General features: G+C 41.7%; 1 protein-coding gene across 4 annotated transcripts in view; it reads right to left on the bottom strand.

The window, feature by feature from the left end:
* The window catches only part of LOC118309695 (F-actin-uncapping protein LRRC16A), a 60,675-nt gene that overhangs the window by 36,246 nt on the left and 1,841 nt on the right, over nt 1-22,588 (bottom strand). For all 4 annotated transcript variants that reach the window (XM_035632221.2, XM_035632136.2, XM_035632302.2 and 1 more), the window contains 2 exons: nt 19,017-19,114; nt 1,870-1,920 (listed from right to left, as the gene is read on the bottom strand). In XM_035632221.2, the coding sequence (XP_035488114.2) occupies nt 1,870-1,920; nt 19,017-19,114 (149 nt within the window). The remainder of the gene's footprint in view (nt 1-1,869; nt 1,921-19,016; nt 19,115-22,588) is intronic.

Genomic DNA, 22,588 nt, shown 5'->3' with positions numbered 1-22,588 from the left:
CGAATGGTTTAAAGGAAAGAAGGAGAGGAGCGCAAAGGTTAGCTGTGGCTGTAATCTGGTTAAGAGGAGAGAGGAGAAGGGGATGGATGCTCGCTGCAATAGAAAGAGCTGAGAGACAGTAAATCATGAGTATAGTACAACAGCAAGAGTAACTTCCAAAGAAGGGAAGAGAAAGTACAAAAGGGAAATACAGAGAATGAGACCAAGAAAATAATCAAATGGAGAAAACAGACAAAGCAGACAAGAGAGCAGAGGGTGTCAGTTCTTCATAAAGCAGGTGTCTGATTCATCCAGGAGAGGAGAGGGCCAGCGAAATAAACAGCTCATAACACTGGAAACATATGACGTCATGTGAAACAGGGTCAGTGTGACTGTTCTTTATGGCCTCTTCTACCCCCAGTTAACCTATAAATCAGTTTTCAAGCCACCAATCCATCACCTAAACTGTCCCAGGAGGCATCCTGTTGACTGGAAAGCATCTATATGAAGAGCAGCCGTTAAGTATTTCCTGGACTTGGTGCAAGATATATTGTAATGTGATCCCACAAGGTAGGGAAAATACTGTTTAGTGCTTCTCTTGACGCGGAGGAGGATCCTCAGTCCAGATAAGGTATGTACAACATTGTTTTACAGTCTGTTTCCGTATACGAGATTGAAAGCTACGGCAGAACTGCTGAATGGACCGGGAGGTCACGAACACTGTGTCCAATTCAGGGGCCGACACCACGCCGTCTACGTGGCAGACGAAGGTGCAGTTTGTCACCATCGCGCAATGAATCCTTGGATAGGTTTGGCCGGTAAGGATCAACCAGTTAGATCCTTTTTTGCTCGGGAATGGAAGGACGGAATTGTTGGCCAAATTTGAAGAAGCCTTGGAAAATGGGACAGCCGAGTCACGCTGCCACGACGCAATCGGAATCTAAACTCTGAAGGAAGCGGCCACTGATTTGGGACACAACTACTGTTTTGCCAACTGCTGATTCAAAGGTCAAGAATGAACTTTGAGTGTTAAAGCAAAGTGATTGGTGCACTAACCCCTGACACATGCACGGAATGCATTCAAACAGGTACTTATTTTTGAACATGTGATACCATCCCCCCCTTCTTATACTCACTTAAACAAGTTTAGGGTAAAGGTAGTGGAGAAAATCACAGCTGTGGACGCTATTTGCTGCCGACCTGCTTCCAGAAGCTAGCAGCCCAGAACCTACTGATAGGTTCACAATGCAGACGAGTGGTTTGAACAAAGTCAGTTGTGACAGTGATAGTCGTTGGGATTGGTGCTGCTCGAAAGTTTGAGGGAACATCTGCACTGTGTTAATGCACTGGTGGTTTTTATGTGGCAGTGGTGACAATGATGCTTGTTAAGATGACGACAGATGTTTCAGTGCTGGTGATGGTGCTTACAGATGTCATCTGTACTGCATTATGGCACAGCGGTTCAATGTTTTTTAAAAAATAATATATATATAAAACAGGCAACCAGCAATATAATTGCACTATAATCAGGAAGACACATGGCTATTACTTTAACCATAATATACTATTTTGAATCACCCATGCAGCACACAAGCACATGTACATATACGCAAAAAAATAACAGTTATAGCTTTTATAGACTTTTATAAAAGTTTTTATCCGACTTTGACAGAATATGTAGATGACGTGTGCTCAACACAACGGTGGTGTCAATCAAAGATAGCCACGGGACTGGAGGAAGAAGGTTAGTTCTGACGTTGTATTGTAATGAATTTACATTCAGGCGGGTGAGAAATGAACATTGCTCAATTACTTCTGTCCCTAAAAGCAAAGTGAGCGAGTGAGTGTGCAGCACACGGCACACTTAGCACAGAGGGTTGCTGCTCTCACCTTGGCGGGGATGCGTGCCGTCAAGAGGTAGGCTCGGTGAGACGCGAGCACCTGAAACAGAGAGAACAGAGACAATAATGAGTAAGTAGCTGTAAATATACACCCTGAATGACAGGAACATGGAAAATGACAAAGAACGCAGAGGGGTTCTCCTGCTGAGTCATCAAGATGAAAAGGCTTGTGACTCATAAACCACACTGTCTGGGGAATGACAATACAGAGAAACATTCCACTTGTAAAACAGACAATGACACAGGATCAATTTACAGAACACACACACACACACACACACTGAGATGCATCACACATGCAGCCAAGATGCCTTTGTTTTTATTGGAAGACACCCTGTCTGAGTGAGACCATTATTAGGTCAGTGTGTTTTTCTTCATGTTGCCTCTGCCTGCTGAGCAAACTGGACTCCAACCGTCACTGTTCATTAGAGCACATTGTGAGGACCGAGTATGCTTCTGCTGCTGAGCTATGAAGAAAAGAAAAAAAAAAATCAAGGTTCGATGAGGCATAAGTGGAATACATAAACGTGACATTCCTGTCCAGACAAACAGCCTTGGAGGGGCTGGTTTATTGAGACGTAATTTTAGGAAAGATTCCAGTGCCGTGTATTTGGAACCATCCAGGCGCAGAGTCTCTTGTAATGTCTGTGTTATATCATTGTAAATTCACAATAAAATGCTATGGTTTGTTGATTGTGGTGTAACAGTGAATTATCATTGTGCACCGTAAAACAATCCATCAGAGGTTGAAGGTCAACACAAGGAAAAACTTACAAAAGTCCAACATCTGATACAAAGTGATGTTATAAAGCTGAAGCCAGGTGCCATGAACCTGTAATTTCTCTTGTCAAAAGAATATCACAATGCAGTAGAGGTTGACCTTTAAAACCCTTAAAGGGACATTGCTATATTTATTTAGACAGCGTGTGTGTTTATTAGTGCCACATACCAGGAAGGTCTGCAGCTAACATTTGTTTTAATTGGATCAATTTGACAATTCTTCTTGATGAATCGTTATAAAAGCGTCACAAAAAACAAAAATCCCTTTTTTCTAGAGGAAATTGTCAGAATATCCAAATATATTCAGTGTACCATCATAGACAACTTATAAATCCAACAAATTGTATCAGTTATTATTTAGGGGGGTTTTCTTCTGGCTTAAAAAATTAATTGACGATCAAAATTGTGAAATCATTTTCTGTAGAGCAAGCTACACTGACCTTTATGGCAAACCATCTCCTACCTTTTTTCCCCTATGATTCTGTATTGATTGAATGCTCAAACAAAACTGGGATGTCACATTCATAATCTCCATGTTCTCATGTGGGTAAAAACATTTAAACCTTTCGGGTTTTGAATGCCACAACTAGAAGATCAATGTTAGAAGCCGCAGAAAACGAACGCCGATGCTGGATGAAACGTGGAACATGAGAATGAAGAAGGAAAGAAAAAAGAGCAGGGGTTAGAGAAGATGAAACATCTAAAGGAGAAACTGACATCAGGCAGATAAGACGGGAGGGAGCAGAAAGACTGATCAAAGGTGAGAGAAAACTGAAGATGTGGTTTTAAAGCAGAAGAGCAGCAGAAAGAATAAAAGACTATAAAGGAGGGAAGAGGGGGGAGAGCACAGCATACTAACAAGTCCCAAAATAAACAATGAGTGGCATGAAGGGCAGGGAGAGAAAGAAAGAAGGCAGGAAAGACAGTGAAGAGAAGGCACCAGAGAGAATTCTGCGTACGAACAGTCACATTCGTTATAAAAGGCGTGAAAAAAGGAAACAGAGGGATTAGAGATGGAGGTAAAAAAAGAAAATAGGATGAGACTATCTCCCAGCCCTGTGTGGCCTGACGTGATGGAGGCGGACAGGCAGGCCTACGTGACCAAAGGTAACCCCTCCTAAAGAGCACCAGTCACCACGGCTACGCTCAAAACCGCCCTCCAACTTTCAGTTTTTCATCGAGAAGAGCGGAAGAATATTATCGAATATATTGTATATATCTTGAACTACCAACGTTAGCGCATTTGACTGCCTCCACAAAAGGTCTTGTGTAGATGAGTTGGTGAAATTGTTCTTAAGAATCAGTTCTAGTAACATGGCAGTTCTCTTTTAGCACATACACACAGTGTAATCATAGTGGTTAACTGCAACTCTATTCTTGATATTCCACTTTGTTCTCAAAAGGCAAAAAGAAATAATCTTTCTCCACTCCTTATTTTCCCCCTCATGTATGGCCCTAATACTTTTTTGTGAGTGTTACATCCCCGAATGATCTTGAGGTTGAAGTGGAGGAAGGTACCAACTGTCCCCTGAGGGTTCTTCTCTTCTGTGCAGAAAATCATTAAGTATTTAATCAATTAAGGCTTTTAATCTGTCTACAGTAGCCAGATACTTTAAAATGGACACAAGGAGACTTCGGTGACTGCTCCTTCTAACTTCATTAAAATACTTTTGAACAAACTCTGACTCCTGTTGCCAGGATCTTCCTTTAGTTTTTCCTCCACTCACCCTCCTCCTCGAAGTGCATGACTGCCCTTCTGCCCTTTCCCAGTTCAGCGCTCTCTCTCCATCTGCCCTTTTGAGTGGACAAAGCCATAACAGCCCCAAGTCCCATGACCCCCCCCCCCCCCCATTAACTGCCCTCCTCCTCTCCCTCTTTCTGCTCTCTGTCCTAGGTGGACTTAAAGCTCTGGGCCAATCGTCTCACAGCAACCACCGTCCCGCCGTCAGCTCTACTCGGCCAACCATATGGCAGTTGCATTGGAGCATGTCTGCAAGACCAGAGAGCATCTGCTAATACTCTCTCTCAAATTCAGATCCAGGGGTGTTTTACTGGCACTAAAGTTTTGCAAAAATGTATATATGAGTTACATGTGCGCATATGTGCGTTTTTGGTCCTTCACTGTCCCTCAGGTTGCGTCATGTTGGACACAGAGATATGATTTGTCTCCTTCTCCAAGGACTGTTTTGAATTTTGAAACCTCATTTGACTGAAGGAAATTTGGAATTATAGAATTTGAATTGATTAGAGTAAATGATCCTTATTCCATTGAGTGATTTACATTTTATGGAGGAAGTACATCTCTGTGTCACTTGTCCAACAGTGAATACATGTTCCGTTTTCTTTCGCTTGATCTGATTTTTTTTCGACTGGTTGTTTGTGTTCACTGAGCCTGGACCTGGTCAGGATTTTTATCTGCTTTCCATCTCTGACAGTTTAGAGATACTCTGCCAATTAAAAATCTCTGTTTAGGGACATTTATTGTTCTAATCTTCTTTGGACTTTTAGTTTATTTCCATTGTTTTCAAATCTTTGTACTATGTTTGTGTTATATTTTTGTTTTACTACACTGTAGTCAGACTGGTCAGAGTGTGTATGAGAGGGGGCAGTTAGTTGCAACACCAACTGACATCTTTAAAGACTCTTTCCTGGGAATTTGTATCTTAATTCAATTTAAATGCTTTTGCTGCTTTAAAGGGCCGTCCACACGCACACACACACACACACACACACACACACACACACACACACACACACACACACACACACACACACACACACACACACACACACACACACACACACACACACACACACACACACACACACACACACACACACACACACACACACACACACACACACACACACACACACACGAAAGAAAGTTGACAAGGTCTTGAACCCATTAAAGGGTCGGTAATGGACACAAGACTACCTAGTGTATGGTTATCTGTATGTGTGTGTGTGTGTGTGCGTGCGTGTGTCTGTAGTCGTTCACAGGACTACCATTCCCAGATAATCTTTTTTCTGTCAAACTGTCAAAACCCACCCCCCACCCCCCTCCCGTCATATACCCACACCACATGTGCAAGTCACACATATCGCGTCACTATGGTAACGGCAAACCCCTACTGCGTTTTGTAAATACACACACGGATTGACGCTCACACTGATAGACACTTGCGCCGCGGTGCCAAGCCTTTGCTTGAGAATGTCAATGAGTTTTCAGGCCCTCGACCAACGTCCACGCTGGACTACAGTTAAAGTGAATCTCTGTAGGAAGCGGAGCAGCACAGAGCAGCGTTTCATCTGCAGTCATTCAGCTGTGGCAGCACTCAGCCACAGGAAATCTACCCCTGACAAAAATGCTTTATTCATCCATCATGTCATGGCGTGCATTCATGCTCCATTATATCATGCATCTCGCACAAGAACATCATAAAAAATTGTATTGGTGTTTGACCCCCCATCCGGAAGTCCCTTGACAGAAGGAGGAAAAAATATCAGGTATTTCCCTTATATTTTTTCTTTTTTTTTTTACTCTGTTCTCAAAGAAATTGTTAGACATATTTTGGAAATTAAACCTTTTTACTTTCTTGCCCATATTGAGACAAGAATTTTGATATCACTCTCCGTATGCGGGGACAGAGGGTGCGACTGCCACAGGGCCCAAACTCAGATGGACGCCGACTGAGCTCCGCTTTGACTCTTTTGACTCACACTGACACTCACTGAGTGTTGAGGTCACAATGCCACTGTAACATTTACTGATGTGGTATTTTAAGTACAAATCAAGGGAGCAAAAAAATACAAGGAACAGGTGAGTTGTGACGGAGGTCAGTCCTTTCATCTGGAGAACCAGAAAAAGGTTGTCCATGGTCTGAGCTCCTATAGACTGACACGACTGCAACAGAAGCTGGAACCAGCAAATGTTGGGATTTTATGTTCCAAAAAACGTTGAATCAAATAATCAAAATCGTTACTGAAAGTGATGAACTGAGGGATCAAAGTAAGTTTATATATGCATAAGAATAATAATTTGTTGCATCCCTGGTATGAGTAGAACACTGGAAAAAAACGACATAATTGAACTCATGTTCACACTGCTGACACAGCAGTTGCATAACTAATGACAGCATGTCCAGCATGTGCACGTGTGTCTCTGTAACATCAATGAGTCTTGATCTGCTACGACCTCGAAACCATCATTGCAGCACAATGGAAATAGAGGATATTTTTAGAGAGAGAGAGAGAGAGAGAGAGAGAGAGAGAGAGAGAGAGAGAGAGAGAGGGTGGGGGGCAGTGAGCAACGAGGAAGAGGCAGAAGGTCAAAGCAAATGAAATGACTTAATAGATACTAAGTGCTGTTTGGCTGATAAGGAGCCAAGATTTAAATCGAATCAGCGGTGAAGGTATTTAATGAAGAGAAATGTTTAAAAGAAGTTATCATCTCTGTCAGAACCGCTGCTGCTGCTTCCATGAACCCATCTTAGCTTTTGACACACTGACATCAACCAGCTCCCCCTGGATCAAGTGCAGGAGATCAGTCTCCTCCCTCTTATCTTGCACTCTGCCTTCATGTCCATCCCACTCTTTTCTTCCTCAATGTCACCATGTCCTTTCAACAATTGCCTACAAATATACAAGATTACAGACGTTTCCCGATGATAAACATAAGAGCCATGATGCCCATTAAAACTTGCACAGTGTCTCTTGTCCTCCTGTCTCGGTCTTACCTACGTCAAATTGAATGCCTGGTGGACTGCACCATGAAAAACTTTGCCAGATTGTAACTTGAAATAGCTTCTTTGAAAAGATGATATCTTTTTAGTTGTATAATGCATTCAAAAGAGAAAGCATGCTTGGAGCTCGGAACAATTGAGAAGGAACACACACACATTGCCCTGCTTTTATCTTTGGCTTTCATCACGGATGGTTTAATTCATGCTTAATAGAGGAGCGAGTCTCTCCAGGCTGCTGTTCTACATACAGTAGTAACTATACAGGGCAAAAAACAACTGTACACTACTATCTGCTAGAGAGGAGGTCTTCAAGTTTTAAGGGTCTGAGTTATACAGTAGTCAGTCAGCCCCTTCGCGCTAACTCAGGAAAATATCCAGAATTCAGTGAATATCTGAAAGCAGCTTTAGTCGAACACAGTAGTGGTTTTGGCTCAGGATGTAGGTTGTAGGTTGTCCACTAACCAGATCGTCTGTAGTTCAGTCCACATGCAGTATGTGAATATACAAAAATAGAATTTATAGATAGATCGTTACCTGTGGTTTTTCTGTCTGTTGGATCAGCTCTGATTATCCAAATCAAGTCCCCCATTTTGGACCTGAGAATAGCTGTACGGCAAAGCATTTTTTTCAGGATCAAATCTCTTGACAGAGGTTAGTTTAACCCTACTGATAATATACTCAGCTAATTAACCTCTAACAGTGTCAAAATTGTACTGGACACATACTATAGCCATCCTATCTGTCAAAACATCCTCAGAACGTCGCTGAGCACGTAATTTAAATCTGCAAAAATCCCCTCTGTTTCCATTCTGTACGCCTGCAGTGAGAAAGGACCGAAGCCAAATATAACCACTTATCTGTGTTGAACGAGTGGGAATACTGAGAAGGAGACAAGAGGGAGATCATCATCTGCTCTGAGGCCAATTCAAATTCAATCTGATTGGAGAGAGAGAGCCCCCGTAACCGATCTAAACATCATCTGTCTTACAGTATACATTCGATTCTCCACTGACAAGACAAGAAGCTGACCGAGCAGCTTAGGTCTCATACTATAACGTCTGCAGACTCACACTGTTTCAAAACGCACCGCACAATGTGCGCATTTGGTGCTCCATCAGAGCAGCGCACAGTTCAGTGACAGAGCGGCCAACGTGTGTACAGTCAGTTCAGAATCAGACTGTCAAGCATAACAGAAACCAGACATTAATTTACCCTTAAATATGTAAAGGATTATTATTAACTGAATTTATTAGGAATTCAACAAAACACTACTTAAAAAAAAAAAAAAATATATATATATATATATATATATATATATATATATATTTAAAAACACGAGAGAAAAAATGCTTAATACTGCAATTTTTTGGCAAATAGCAAAGCTACAAATCAGTATACAGGATACATTCCATGTTTTTTTGGCAAAGCCATTTTCTGCAGTGCATGTCCTCCTCCCGTTGCTCCAGCAGCCAAGGAGAGCATAACGAGAGAGACATCAATTTCCTTTTATCGCTGCCCTGCTCATCATTATGTGTTTTACCACCGAGGAGACGAGCGCGGTGAGGAACAAAGGCGGCTGACACTGGTACTTCCTGCACAAATTTGATTGGCTGATCTCATCAGACCACAGCTGCAGCGAGCCGAGGCATGAATAAATGTGGCGTCTGATTATGTTACGTTTCATGGTTTAGTTCAATTCTTTTATTAATTTTCTTCATAATTGTTTTCAGTCAGAATATAATGTGCCAGTGAATCAGCATGATGCTTTAAATAATAAATGAGCTTGATCATTAAAATATATGGAAACACTTTGTAGGCAATAAAAATTATTTGTGGCAGCTGACAGTTTTTTATTAAAATGGGGGATAAACAACAGTACATTCATGCATGATACCACACAAAGCACATACAATAATCTCTACATGCTGTCTGTGTGTATCGTCGCCTGGTTAACAAGCTCAAAATATTCAACCAACCTCCCAAACACGTCTTACGCAACACAGCTGAGGTTGAGCGAGCAAGCGTTCAAAGGAGCAGGGCAAAGGGATTAAATGATTGCGCATTCAGATTAGGATTATGGTCCAGGTTGGCAAAATGCCCTCCAACACCAGAGAGATGTCGGGGCTTTTAGAAACTGGACTCTGATGGGAGTGAAAGAGGGGGTTCCTCTTAGAACAGTGTCAGGCCGCAGGGCGTCCTGACACGAACCCTGTGTGTGTTAATGTTACAGAGATAAAGAATAATCACAAGGGTTCATTCATTCGTCAGCATGGCAGCCAGACACAATGGGTAGGTTCTGTGTGTGTGTGTGTGTGTGCGTGCGTGCGTGCGTGCGTGCGTGCGTGTGTGTGTGTATGTATGTGTGTGCCTGTGTGTGTGTAGCTATGCGATGGTGAGCCAAGGTTTTTTTTGGTTAAACAGGATATCGCTGCAGACCAGAGAGAGAAAGAAAAAGAGAAAAAGAGAGGTGGGTGGGGAGGTTGTTATTTTTTTCCACAACTCAAGTGTAACAAAGAAAACCAAAGTGGAAAAGCTCTGAGGTACAGTGCTTTGTCAAGGAGAGAGAGAGAGAGAGAGAGGTACAGGTACAGTATGACAAAGAGAAAGTGAGGGAGAGAAGAAAGGACCGACAGAGACAAAGGCAGAGCAAGGAAAAGGGAGGAGGGAGGGATTTGGTTCTGGGCTGGTGCTGGCATTACCCATGGTTTCCCTCTGGAGTGGGTAGATAACATCAGTAGCCCTAATGACACGCACGCACAGCACTGAACGCCGATTCAAACGATAAGGTCAGTGTGGCTTAGATCTTGAATTATATTTCCCTGCAGTCAAGCGAAGGTCCTCTCGAGATTATGTTTATGTCATCAAAGTAAAAATGATCAAAACAAGACGATGAAAGACTAACAACGGGTTTCCTGTAAGGACTCAACAGAACAACAACAACAGGAAAACCTGAAAATTGGGAGCGTTCCCTTAACAATTCTCTCCCAAATTTAAGTAGGGAAGATATATTTTAATGTACAGAGACAATCAGCAATGATATACGGCAAGTTTCAAAGTAATGGTGCAGGAATAGTACATTTTGAGAAACGTGATTAATTTGCCTTATGGTGTTGCATTGCATGCAAACTGGCCAGTTAGCTTAGTTAAGCACCAAGACTGGAAACATGGAGGAACAGGGAGCCTGGTTCAGTCAAAAGGTAAAAGAATTATTATTATTTTTTTACAACGTCTTAAAGCCCGACACTGTTGAAGAAAATGTATTATATTTCATAGTGAGAAACGTCAATATCTAGTACGACATACTGCTGATCTGTCAAAATCCACACTCATGATGAACACACACACACACACACACACACACACACACACACACACACACACACACACACACACACACACACACACACACACACACACACACACACACACACACACACACACACACACACACACACACACACACACACACACACACACACACACGAGAACATGGACACACAAAGACCCACGGCGACCAGCAGGGTTAAAAGGGTATTTCGGGTATTTCCCTTACAAAGTCCGCTGTATGGGATTACAACTGTAACAATGTCAAAAATAAAAAATCAAACAACAAAATGAAATTATATAAAATAGAACAGTGAAAGGTAAGAGGGGAAGCAGTTTGCAGAAGGTAATGATGAAAAACTGCAGGGACATCATGAAAAATCAACCATGCGGCAAAAAAAACCCCATGACATCGCTGGCAGTGTCGCTGCGGTGGTTTTCTGACAAACAGCTGCCTGTGTGCCAGCAAATGTGTTGAAACTTGAAGGCAGAGAGAGCAGACTGTCCAGTATCACACACGTTTCCAGTCTCATCGGATCTGTGCGGGTGGTTTTAAACTCGGGTATGAATAATCTCAGATTAGAACTAATGACAATCTGTGATCATCGTACAGGCGATGGGACAATGAAAGTGTCAGGTCAGCCCTTCTACCTGTGGTTGTCGTTCACTCAGGTTTCAGTGTTTTGACAGCAAACCCACATTGATTTCATCGATTGTTCTGTGGCTGTTTACTATGACATGGCCCACAAATGTCATTATCGTCCAATCAATGTGTGTGTTGCTGCGACCTACAAACCTCATTCAATTATGTCCCAGTGAGAGCAGACTGATACTGTAACAACCAGGCCGTTCCATTATAACACCCGATAGCCAAAATAACCACTGAATGCCCGAGCAGGATTCAAAAGAAACTGGACCATTTGGATCAGATTAACAGATTTTGGGGGGGGGGGGGGGGGGGGGGGGGGGGGGGAATCAAAAGAATCAAGAGAGCTCATTTGGCTGGTCTGGACTTGAGGTTGAAACCGGACACATTGGGAGTCAAGAGTACGTGATTTTAAAAACCAAACCTAGAAAGTCAACGACCTGAAGCAGGGTCAATTATATCACTGACACTGTCTGAGTGACAGTGACCCTGACCTGTGACATAATGATGATGAATGACTGTGGGCGGGACTTGCAAGGAGCGAGGCTACTATGTGGCTGGGTAACATGTCTCCAGGGATGTATTTGTAGGAAATATGCTACAACAAAATCGCATCCAAGACTGAGGACGCATTTGAGATCCAGAGACACATGTAGCCACATTATTTTAGCAGTGTAAAACGCTAATGCATCCTGGGTCACATTGAAGGACCTACTCCCATAGTTTCATAATGATACGCCACAATATCACAATAAAAGAAAGAATTTTTTTTTACGATTTCAAATGATACGTACATATAACATTCCGGTGGTATATGCATCTTTTTATTGAAATGTTTCATATATTTGTGTTTCATATATTGTTATGACAGTCAATATTATGTTAAGTATCATTCACATACTTTGGTAATTTCTGCTGTTGCGCAAATTAAGACTAAGTTTAGCACTTTTTTATTTTTAAAACTAATTCTAACTCAATGTGCGTGTGTTGCACTTCCGCCAACTTTACTTCCTCTTAGTTCTCTGCTCAGAGAAGATTTGCATTTTCTCTGTTCCATTTCCCTTTGTTATTTATGTCGGTGGATATATTGGTTTTATTTATTTTATGTTTAACCATTTTTCAAACATTATCATTCTTACTTCTTGGTTTTCATTCTCGACTTTGCCCAAGAGGGCATAGATTATGCCGTTGCTATGACAGTCCCAGGGAGTGTTTTCTACATACAAAACAATGGAGTCAGACTCAACACCCACACCGAACCAACCTCATGCAGAATTTCTCCTAATCAACCTGCTCATTCAGCTGAATCTGTTCCAGCACTTTGAACAAACCAAACCTCTCAGAAACACTGAGGTTTCACTGAGATTCACAGAGAGCTGGAATTAGACTCCCTGACTAACCCAAACTAGCATCTGCATTCAAGCTATTCAGCCTATTCTGACAGATGACTCTGGAGGAATTCATTGGTCACAGAGTGACAAAGCAAATCAGCTTCAAGTTGAGAGGAATCACTGTTGAGCGTTTTGGGTTTCATTCGTGCTATTTCAATCCACGAGGAGATCAGACGTCGCTCTGTTTGATGAGAAGCCAAGAATTATACCCGATGAGAATATTTCCGACTGGAAGCATTTGATGTTTAAATATATCCATATTTTTGATCTGTGGGTTAGGAGGAACTAAGTCAACATTGATGTCTCACGGCAACAAGGTGGTTTTTAAACCCCAACAGGGCCACCTGGGACCTCTCTGTGCTGGAGTGTGTGAAGTCTCCTCCCCCACGTTGTGAGTGAGGTGAATTGGAAACTAGAAATTGATCTGTGATTGATTTGGAAAGGTGTGTACAGTGCGCGGCACATGTAAGTGTGATCCACAAGCTACATAACAAATACTACATTTTTAGACATTTCTCAAATGTAAGGACTTGAGAAACACCACAAGCAGTGTCACATGTATATAGTCCTTTTGACCAAAGTGAAATTATTAAAAGACGACACTACAGTGGATTAAAGAGCGTCTGCAGTGTACCCAGCAGGGGAACAGTGACCTGTTGTGACAACTTTTTTGTTTTGTGCCTGGTTAGCTCTGAATGTCACACCAATTATGTTAATAATCACCACAGCATTATGACAGAAAACACACCGGACCTTCAAGCAGAGTTAACTATTTAATAGACACAATGATTATGTGCCTCACAACATTATAACTGTTTGTCCTTTAACCAAGGTTCAGCCTGAGTTCAAAGAACAGTACTTCTATGTTCATGCCCACTCAAGCAAGGGTCCGAAACACATAGTATATATGCAGAATGTTGGAACCCTTTGCTTGGTTGAGTTGATATTTTAAATTGAATATATCATACCATTGCAACCCTCACTATAGTGGAATATTTCAGACAGCAACTTTCCTATAAATATAAAAAACACTAATCCGTCTCTCTGTCAAGTGATTATTTTCTGGCACTCACTCTGTTCTATGATCACAGAACAGTACACAGTGTAGTGACCAACCAACCAACCAGAGCTGTGAATACTCTCAAATGTAAAAGTAGCTGTGTAATCTCGACTATTTTTTAAAACCTTTCCAATTAGAAAGAATAGACACAACAACATCAACAGCACACGGCAACGACAGGATGCCTCGATCTGTCATCAAAAGGGTTTCAAAGTGTACAGGATACTTGTTCTGGGGGCCTTTAAGCTACAGTTTTTAGTACCTCTGACAAAAGATGGTGGAAGGCTGCAGGGTCCCATGAGAGGGCATTACAGGTGATCATGTGGGAGAAGGGGAATTGAGTCAACACCATTTTCTCACCGTCCCTTTATAATGACAGACCTGAAGGTTTAAAAGAGGGGAGGGGAGAGAGGGGCGGTGGGAAAGACGAGCTGGACAAGATTCTAGGATTTCTCATATGTAAAAACAGAGCTTCGTCAAAATGTTTTCTACAGGTTTTCTAAGACCAGAAGGAGCAGGACATATTGTTCTTCATAAAGAAATCACTGCTATCTGTTCTGCAACCACTTTGTGTGACTGCAGAATAGATTGCTTTGTTACTTAGTGATTAGTGCCTTGCTGTGTCACGGTAAAATAAGATATGAAAAAATATATATTTTTGTTATTTTCACACAGTGAGACATCTGTGCTGTGTTAGTCCCATCTGTGCTGTGTTAGTCCCATTGCCACATACAAAGAAAACAGTGAGATGCAATAGAGCAGTAAACTGTTCGTGACAGTCTCTGGCTGGGACACACACACGCACGCACGCACGCACGCACGCACGCACGCACGCACGCACACTTAGACTGTCCTTTATTTACACCAGGAGATCAAGAAGAAGTCGGCCCGTACGCCAACCCTCGAGCAACGTGGTGAATGAGTGACACCGCTACATGACTAATGGCAGGACAACAGAGAACACTATGGTTTCTAGGTCTAACAGAATCATGGGAGTCATGCTGTCCTGTCATATGTGCTCAGACAGCCTCAAAACCCTGCTGCTGTTCAAATCCGACAAGAAGACGAGTGGGTTTAGATTCAACAAATTTGCTGGATTTCATTCACTGATAAACGCCATGTATAATGTTTACCTTCTTTGCATGGTAACATTAGTTTATTAACTGTAAATAGAATGCACAATTTAAGATAATAGGCTTTTATTAGTTTTGCAGGCATGTGGTGGTCATAAGTCAAAGTATAGGACAAATGTAAAGTTTAAAATTAAAGTTCAAGGTAACTGCCAAAGTAACTTCAATTCATCCTAAAAGGATCACGAATCATGACAAAACTACATTTCCTTGCAATTCATCCAATAGAGTTTAGACATTTCAATTTAAAACCACAAGTGAACTACAGGAAAATACAGGACATCACCAAAGTCGGTAGGAATCATCATCTCGAAATCATGAATATCAAGATGCTATGAATATTTTGTGCCAATTTCTCTAGTAAATGTAGAGATATTCCACTAAAAAAGGTGAGACATTTGAAGGACAAGTCAAAGATGTCGAAAGTTGTTACAGTTCCTCCCCTGGGCCCCATGGATGTTTTTTGTTTTTTTTAACATTTAAACTCTGCAGAGATATTTTACTAAAGATCCAAAATATCAGCCCCTTGGTGGTCTGAGAGAAATAGTTGTTTGTATTCATCCTCAGGAGACCATGAATGTTTGTAGTGTAGTTTAGGGTAATTCATCCAAAGGTCTCTGTCACAATTTTAAAGCACAAAGCTGATTTTTCTCAAGAGGTTTTCCTCACTCCTAACATCCCCTCTAACCTGTAGAGGTTTGTATGTACACACTGCCCATTTTCCTCTCCCTCTCCTCTTCCATTGTCCCTCCTCTTCCCCGGGGTGTTTTTGGTGGACTGATGTTATTATCTCTACCTCCTTCATCCCTCCGTCTTCAAAGAAGGCTGATGACTGTATCTGTCGAGCTTTAGTGTGCTTAAGAGACGCCTCGAGCACTGCAGTGCTCCACTCCCAGTCTGAGCGAAGCTCGGCAGGAAAAAGGGGTAAAAAGCCTTGTGTGTGTTTGACGGGCGAGAAAATTGATAGTGGAAATAGCCATATTCCTCCCTTCGTTATCCGTGTACTTTACACTGCAGATAAATGTCCTGCATTGTCGGAGGTAAATCAAGCCCTGTACCGTATGTGGTTGCAGTACACTGACAGGGGAAGTTCAACAAACGCCAACGAGATACAAAATCAGGACTGTAGGACTGAGTGAACACAGACACTAACATGTGTGTTTGACATTTGAGATGATTTATAGTTGGATATTCCATGCTGGGAAGTGCGCTTATGCATCAGACAGCTAGGTGTGTTATAGTGATAATGGCACTATAGCTGCAGAGTACAACAGAATATCAGACGAGTACAACAGAATATCAAACTTGATCCGAAACTTGACAAGTGAAGTCAACTTCTAGAAGACAACGACAACATCATCAACACGTTTACCTCCCTGGCAAATGTGACCTTGGTTTCCGAGTAAATATCTAAAGTTGTCCACTAAAAACTGGTTTCCAATTTACATTTAGTACATCTGAATTCACAACAACCTGTAAATATACAGTTGTTTCACCGTCTCTATATACCTGTATAACCCTCAGATAATACAACAATCTCAGGCTGAGATTCCACGACATGTTGGTTTTCTCTCTCTACGCCACTTCCTCCATAATCAGTGTCTCCAAGTCAGTTTTTTTTTCTTTTCCGCAAGACAACAAACAGAAGTTTATTTGTCCAGTCCGCTCAGGCAGAGCGTTGATACAAACTCACTGCGTCATTCTCATGCTCCGCGTCTGGATGAAATACCAGAACCACTCCACTGGAATTCCTCACTTCCCAGTACTGACTCCCACTTCTTAACATTGTTCTGTGTGTGTCTATGTGTATTTGTGTTTGAGCACTACTAGCCTCCGTCTCCAGCTCCCACATACTGACATTGTTGTCATATTCACACGCTGAAGACTTAGTCTCAAGCCAAGCACTTGACTCCAGTGAATTTGATTTTGGAAGAATAGATTTTTGGTTTTCTAGCGCCCCTTCCCCTTAAATACATTACTTCCCCCTTGAAGTCAATTTTAATCCTGTGTTAGTTCTATCATATAGGGGTAAACAAGAACAGAGGTAAATAGTCCATATTTGATTAGGGGGGGAAAAAAACATCATAAAGATTTAAATGCATGTTGTTGTAAATCTCCACAATCAATGCCTGTATTACTTTGCTGATAAAACACTGATGGGTCCAGATTCCAGCAGCAATGAGGTCGCTCCAATTAACGATTACATTACATCAACTGACAAGTGCAGTTTCCCGGCACAGAAATTCACTCCCTCCCACTGCTTCCCATCTCAGCGTGGTCCCAGATCATTTAGCGACAACAGGAGTATGAAAGCGAAGCTCATCATTTCTCTGCCCGTGTCCTCAGATTGCTACTGTGCCGTTTTAAATCCCTGCACTAGCTACAAGTGTCTGGGTGTTAAAGTGGAGCAATGATAAATATATAAGACTCATCATGTCCGGGGGGTCCATCTGATAGTGGAGTTAAAATGGGATAATATTGCATGATAAAGCAAACAAGTGCCTGCTGCCTCTTCTTCCTAAAATCTTTGTCTAGTCCACTCAGAGCTGTATAACTAAACGCTTCTCACTCCACTGAGACACAGGACACCTGCCATTTCCCTCCACAGCTCCACATATTAAACGTTGTATTGATTCATTCACGGCATCCGACAGCTTTCTGCTTCAACAATAAAACTTTATTGACCCCCTACTCAGACACTGATTTACTGAGCAGACTGTTCTGTTCGAACTACCTTCAGCTTCTTTGCCTTTTTAAGCCTAGAAAGAGGCAATATGCATATTTAATGATCTACCGGGTATTCATTATTTAGCATTCAGTGGACTTACTTCTCCCTGGCCAAAAGTTAATGGTTTAAGCTGCTATTTCCACCAGGCCAATAGACACACTGAGGGCTGGTGGAGATACACAGTCAGAGGTGTGACTGGATGAATGATTGACCTGAGCTCTGTGTCAGCGTGTTGAACTTTATCGGCAGCTTTTATTGTTCTATATCACGTCTTTTTTTAAGTAAGTTGCCTTTAACTTAACTTGCCTTAGCAACCAGTTGCTAAAATGTACTTCAAAAGTGCACTACTTCTGTGAGTCAAATCTGAACACACAGACAGAACACAAATATGCGAATTTCACTTTCCAAAGATATTATAATCTCTGATGCCCATCATTAGTAAATCCATGAATTTAAAAGTCCATAAATCTGCTTTACACAATCAAAATAAATGCTCCTTATTGCCCCAAAACGTTTCTAAGAATCATCAGTTTCCATCTTCCTTCGGTATTACAGTGATAGTCAACTGTACATCCATGGTATCTTTTTTTATTTAACCAGGGGGAGTGTAACACGGCAAATTTTGAATAAAACTGGAAAGGTGGGAATGTTCTCAAACATCTGATCGGTAGTGCACACTCTACAGAGGCCCAGTTACTGGGAAGCATTATGGCAATAATTTATAAAACTTATAAATGAGCAAAGAAGTGCTGGAAGAAACCTTTGTGCAAATATGATAATGCTGATTCCATGTGGTCAATACAACTTGGTTTGAGTGACAAGCACAGAAAATACAGTGTTACACCGTGAAAGCAAACCCTGGCATGGTCAAACTGTAAATTGTCCGGGTGCTGCACTACCCCCGTACTGTACGTCCAACTTTATTTAAACAATTCAACCACTCACAGCAACACACCTGCCAAGGTCGAAGTCCATCGGATGAGCGGTTGTCAGGAAGATCAAAATATAAACAAACAGACAGACTCTTCCTGTTAATGCGGGATACCGTTCCCTCAGCTGACTCCACTCAAACAGGCCTAAAACTAACCGAGACAGGAGATGCGAGTATTGTTTTCCAACAATCTCCGACTTTGATTTGTGGGAAATCACCTCAAAAGTCAGGGTATAACTGAACCTGAAAAAACAATTAGCTGTGGAGAGATGTTCGGTTTCGACGCTCTGAAGCGAAAACGGTACATTTCCAGAGCAGAGGAATGGAAGGAGAGAGAAAGAAAGAAAGATTTCACTCCCCTTAATGAGGAAGTAGCTGGAGAGCGGCAGGAGTTGACTCACCAAGACTCTGTTCTCCGTCTTGTCTCCTTTGATCTCCAGTTTGACTCTCCTCCTCAGCGACAGCTTCACCTTCCTCCCCAGTGCATCCCTCACACTCTCTGCGCAGAGGAGACAAAATGAGGAGGAATTCAAGTGTATGTTTGACAGTGGTCCAATTAAAACAGAAATCCTAATTTCATATAACAGGAAAGAGAAGACAAAATAGAAGTGATTCATCTCGCACTACTTTTTTTCCTCCCACCGTGTCGGCTCTTTTCCGCAAAGTCTTAACACAGACCTGATTAAGATCAAAAGCTCGAGCTGAGTCAGAATTTCAACATGTTTAACTTCCTCAGCAGAGCACAGATCAGTGAACTCCTGCCTGGCAGGGGGAATAACTCCCCGGATCTGCTGATTGAAAATAACTTACATATATATATTTGATGAAACATTTAACAAGGCCAATTGTAACACACGACAGGAGGAAACATCTTTCTTTCAGTTTTCACTTAATTTTCCAACAATGAGTCTCTCTTCTAAAGGAATAGGAGAAACACAAAGTCATGGATAATAATACATGGAAAACATGTGTGCATTAATAATTGTCCATCACAGTGCCCTGCTGACGCAGTTAGATTATCATTGATGAATGAATGAATCCTAACATTTGACGGTTGCAGCTTTATCATTTGCATACAGAACATATCTTTGGATTCTGTACTGCTCCTCAGACAAAACATAGAATTTGAAGATGTAATCTGAGGTTGTAGGAGCCGGTGATGGGCATGATATTTAGCCATCGTTGCAGAGTACTGGGAGGGCAATGTTGGTGGATTGGCTGGTCAGTCGATGAAATATAGATATTGGATGGCTTTTGTACAGACATCCGTTGTTCCCAGAAGATGAATCCGTCAGAATTTAGTGATTCCCCAGACTTCCTATAGCACCACGAGGAGGTTGACACTTGCAGGAATCAACAAACCTGCTCCTGGATAAAATCTTGTGAAAATGAGTGGCATTCCCGTTAGCTTCAACTAGGCTAAATTGGCAAATATGCTGACACATCAGCATGTCAGCATTGTCATTGTGAGCATGTGTCAGTTGTTTTGTTTTTTTAACAATTTCTTGACTAAATAATCAAAATATCCCACACAATGTTCAATAAAATGGGTTTAGTTGGACTCAAATCAATACATATATGCAGGCAAACACACAGTAGATGTAAATGGGCATTATGCTGAGTGCGAGTTCCGCTGGTCGGATTGATTGTTCACGCCTTGTGGCGTCCACAGCCAGGGAAACCGGCTTAGGGAGCAGAACTGGGTCAGCCGCCTCTCCACGCGCCTCACCCGCCCACCGCAGCAGCTGATATCGTCTGTGTGCACATGTGCCTGAGACTGAGAGGGATTCTCTGTGTGTGTGTGTGTGTGTGTGTGTGTGTGTCTCTGTGTGTCTGTGTCTGTGTGTTTGTGCGCGCATGTATCCACGCCCACAGGCTTCCTCAAGCCGTCGTCAGATCAAAGTGAAACTAATAATTAGGGAAAGTGCAAAAATTGTTCATCTGCCAGCCTTGGGCTTGTTTAAGACGCTCCGAAAGAAAATCTGCAACATGTCCTACTGCAGCATTTCTAAAAACTCGAGATCACATACCCAATGACTTATAGAGATGTCTCCGGTGGGACGTGACACAAAATGAATCCCGGTGTTTTAATGAGCCCGGGAAGTTTTTGGCCCCAGACAGAAAATGTTCCTGACAGAATCTCATATATCACTTTTTTTTTCTTCTTTTTTTTTTTACTAATTCAGTTTTTCCACTAATTCATTAAAACCGTGACAAGACAATTTATTAGCCAGCAGCCCTACAGTTCATATTGGGCTGTTAAGCCGTGTGCACGGTGTCACACCAGTGAATGACTTTTTATGGAGATTTGTATGTCGAGGATGTAACGGAGCAGATTTCTGTATTTTATTTTCACTTAAGAGAGGATTTTAATGGAGGTGTTAAAGCACAAAGAAATGACATTTAAATTATAATTTTTTTCATAGAATTTGGAATAAATCAAATAAATATGAAAGTTGCTTTTCACCATTTCGCTTTTTCAATCACCCTTTCCCATAAAGGTCTCAGTAGCTTTATCTCATTTCTCTAACAGACACAAACCTTTGTAAAATCTTTGTCTTGTCACCTAATAAAAAAATGATTCCCAGATCTTTTCTTTTTTTCATTAAATATCTTTTAAGCAAACAAATACAGTATCTGAATGTATCAGTAACACATTAGTTGCTGAAAATCAGAAAAAAAAATCCTCAGATGATCATTAATTACATGACCAGTCAGATGGAAAACAAAAAATGCAATTCCCCTTTTTCCATAAAAAGGCTGTTTCCTCCGCAGCATTGCGCTGAATTTCCTTATATGTGCACGATGCCTGCACTGACGTTGGATGACGGTGAATCATCAGCAGCAGTGAATATTTGATACAATGGCTGGTTATATACTCATCCAGACAACAGCACATGACAGTGGGATCATGCCATACCAAATTCTTCACATTAAGTGTGCAGTGTTGGTCAAATGAGTCAGCTGCAATATGGAAATCCATTCCCCCATTCAAGGGGATGAAGATGGAGAACTTTTCACTCAAGGCGTGAGTGGAGGTTGAACAAAAAAAAATCTGCTTTTCTAATCCTTGTCTTAATATTCTAAATATATTTATATTTCTGCAGTGATAAAAACACAGTATGTGCCCCATCATCGTTATCATTTGTGATACAGAGATGGAAGGCATCTTCATAAAGCCCCCTGGACCTCATGATTACAAAGCTATAAGAAAGATACTTTGCAGAGGACAGGGTTAACCTAAAAGCGTGCAGTGATTTTCAATTCTTCCTTAGACCCCAAAAGGTCTAACGATACCAAATATGGCAGGATTCATCAAAGGGAATTGTGTAGAAAACGATGCACAACACATCTAGAATATTTTAGTCAGTAAAACACGTGTGTGGCTTCAACGAAGAGCAGGGACAAGTTGATAGAAGGTATAGAATGTACGAGACTGACTATCAGATTTAGTGGAAGAAGATGATTTATAATCTCACCTAAAGCTACTGAAGAGGGAACATTAGGGGGAAACAGAGTTCTAAGAGGTCGAGTGTGATACTATGCTACACTTAAACATCAAGGCGGTGAAATTCCAACAAGTCTCTAAACTGACATACTGTACTTTTGAGCTCCTTTGTTCCTAATCCTAACTTTAATAAGAGTTCAAACTGTCCGGAGAACACATTAATCACCATATGAGGGCACAGCAGCGACTGCCAGCCAGAACGACTCGGTCACTCGAGCAGCATTTTCCTTTAAGCCTCATCTACATCATGGCTTGTCGTTTTGACTCCAAGGAGCCAGAAAGTGAACCAGATGAAGATACGGGCTGGAGAGATCGAGCTTGTTCTTGTCCCAACGTCGCACCGAGGTGTCAATAACTGAGCCATATTTGCCAAACAAAGAGAGACCGAGCTCCGTGCCAAAACAACCAGCAGGCCCGGGGTGGTGGGTCTTCACACGCGTGTTAAAAAACTCCAGGCCAGAGATG

Source organism: Scophthalmus maximus, chromosome 1 (assembly GCF_022379125.1).
Source record: "Scophthalmus maximus strain ysfricsl-2021 chromosome 1, ASM2237912v1, whole genome shotgun sequence".
Classification (NCBI taxonomy): Eukaryota; Metazoa; Chordata; class Actinopteri; order Pleuronectiformes; family Scophthalmidae; genus Scophthalmus; species Scophthalmus maximus.
This window is presented reverse-complemented; position numbering and strand designations above follow the sequence as displayed.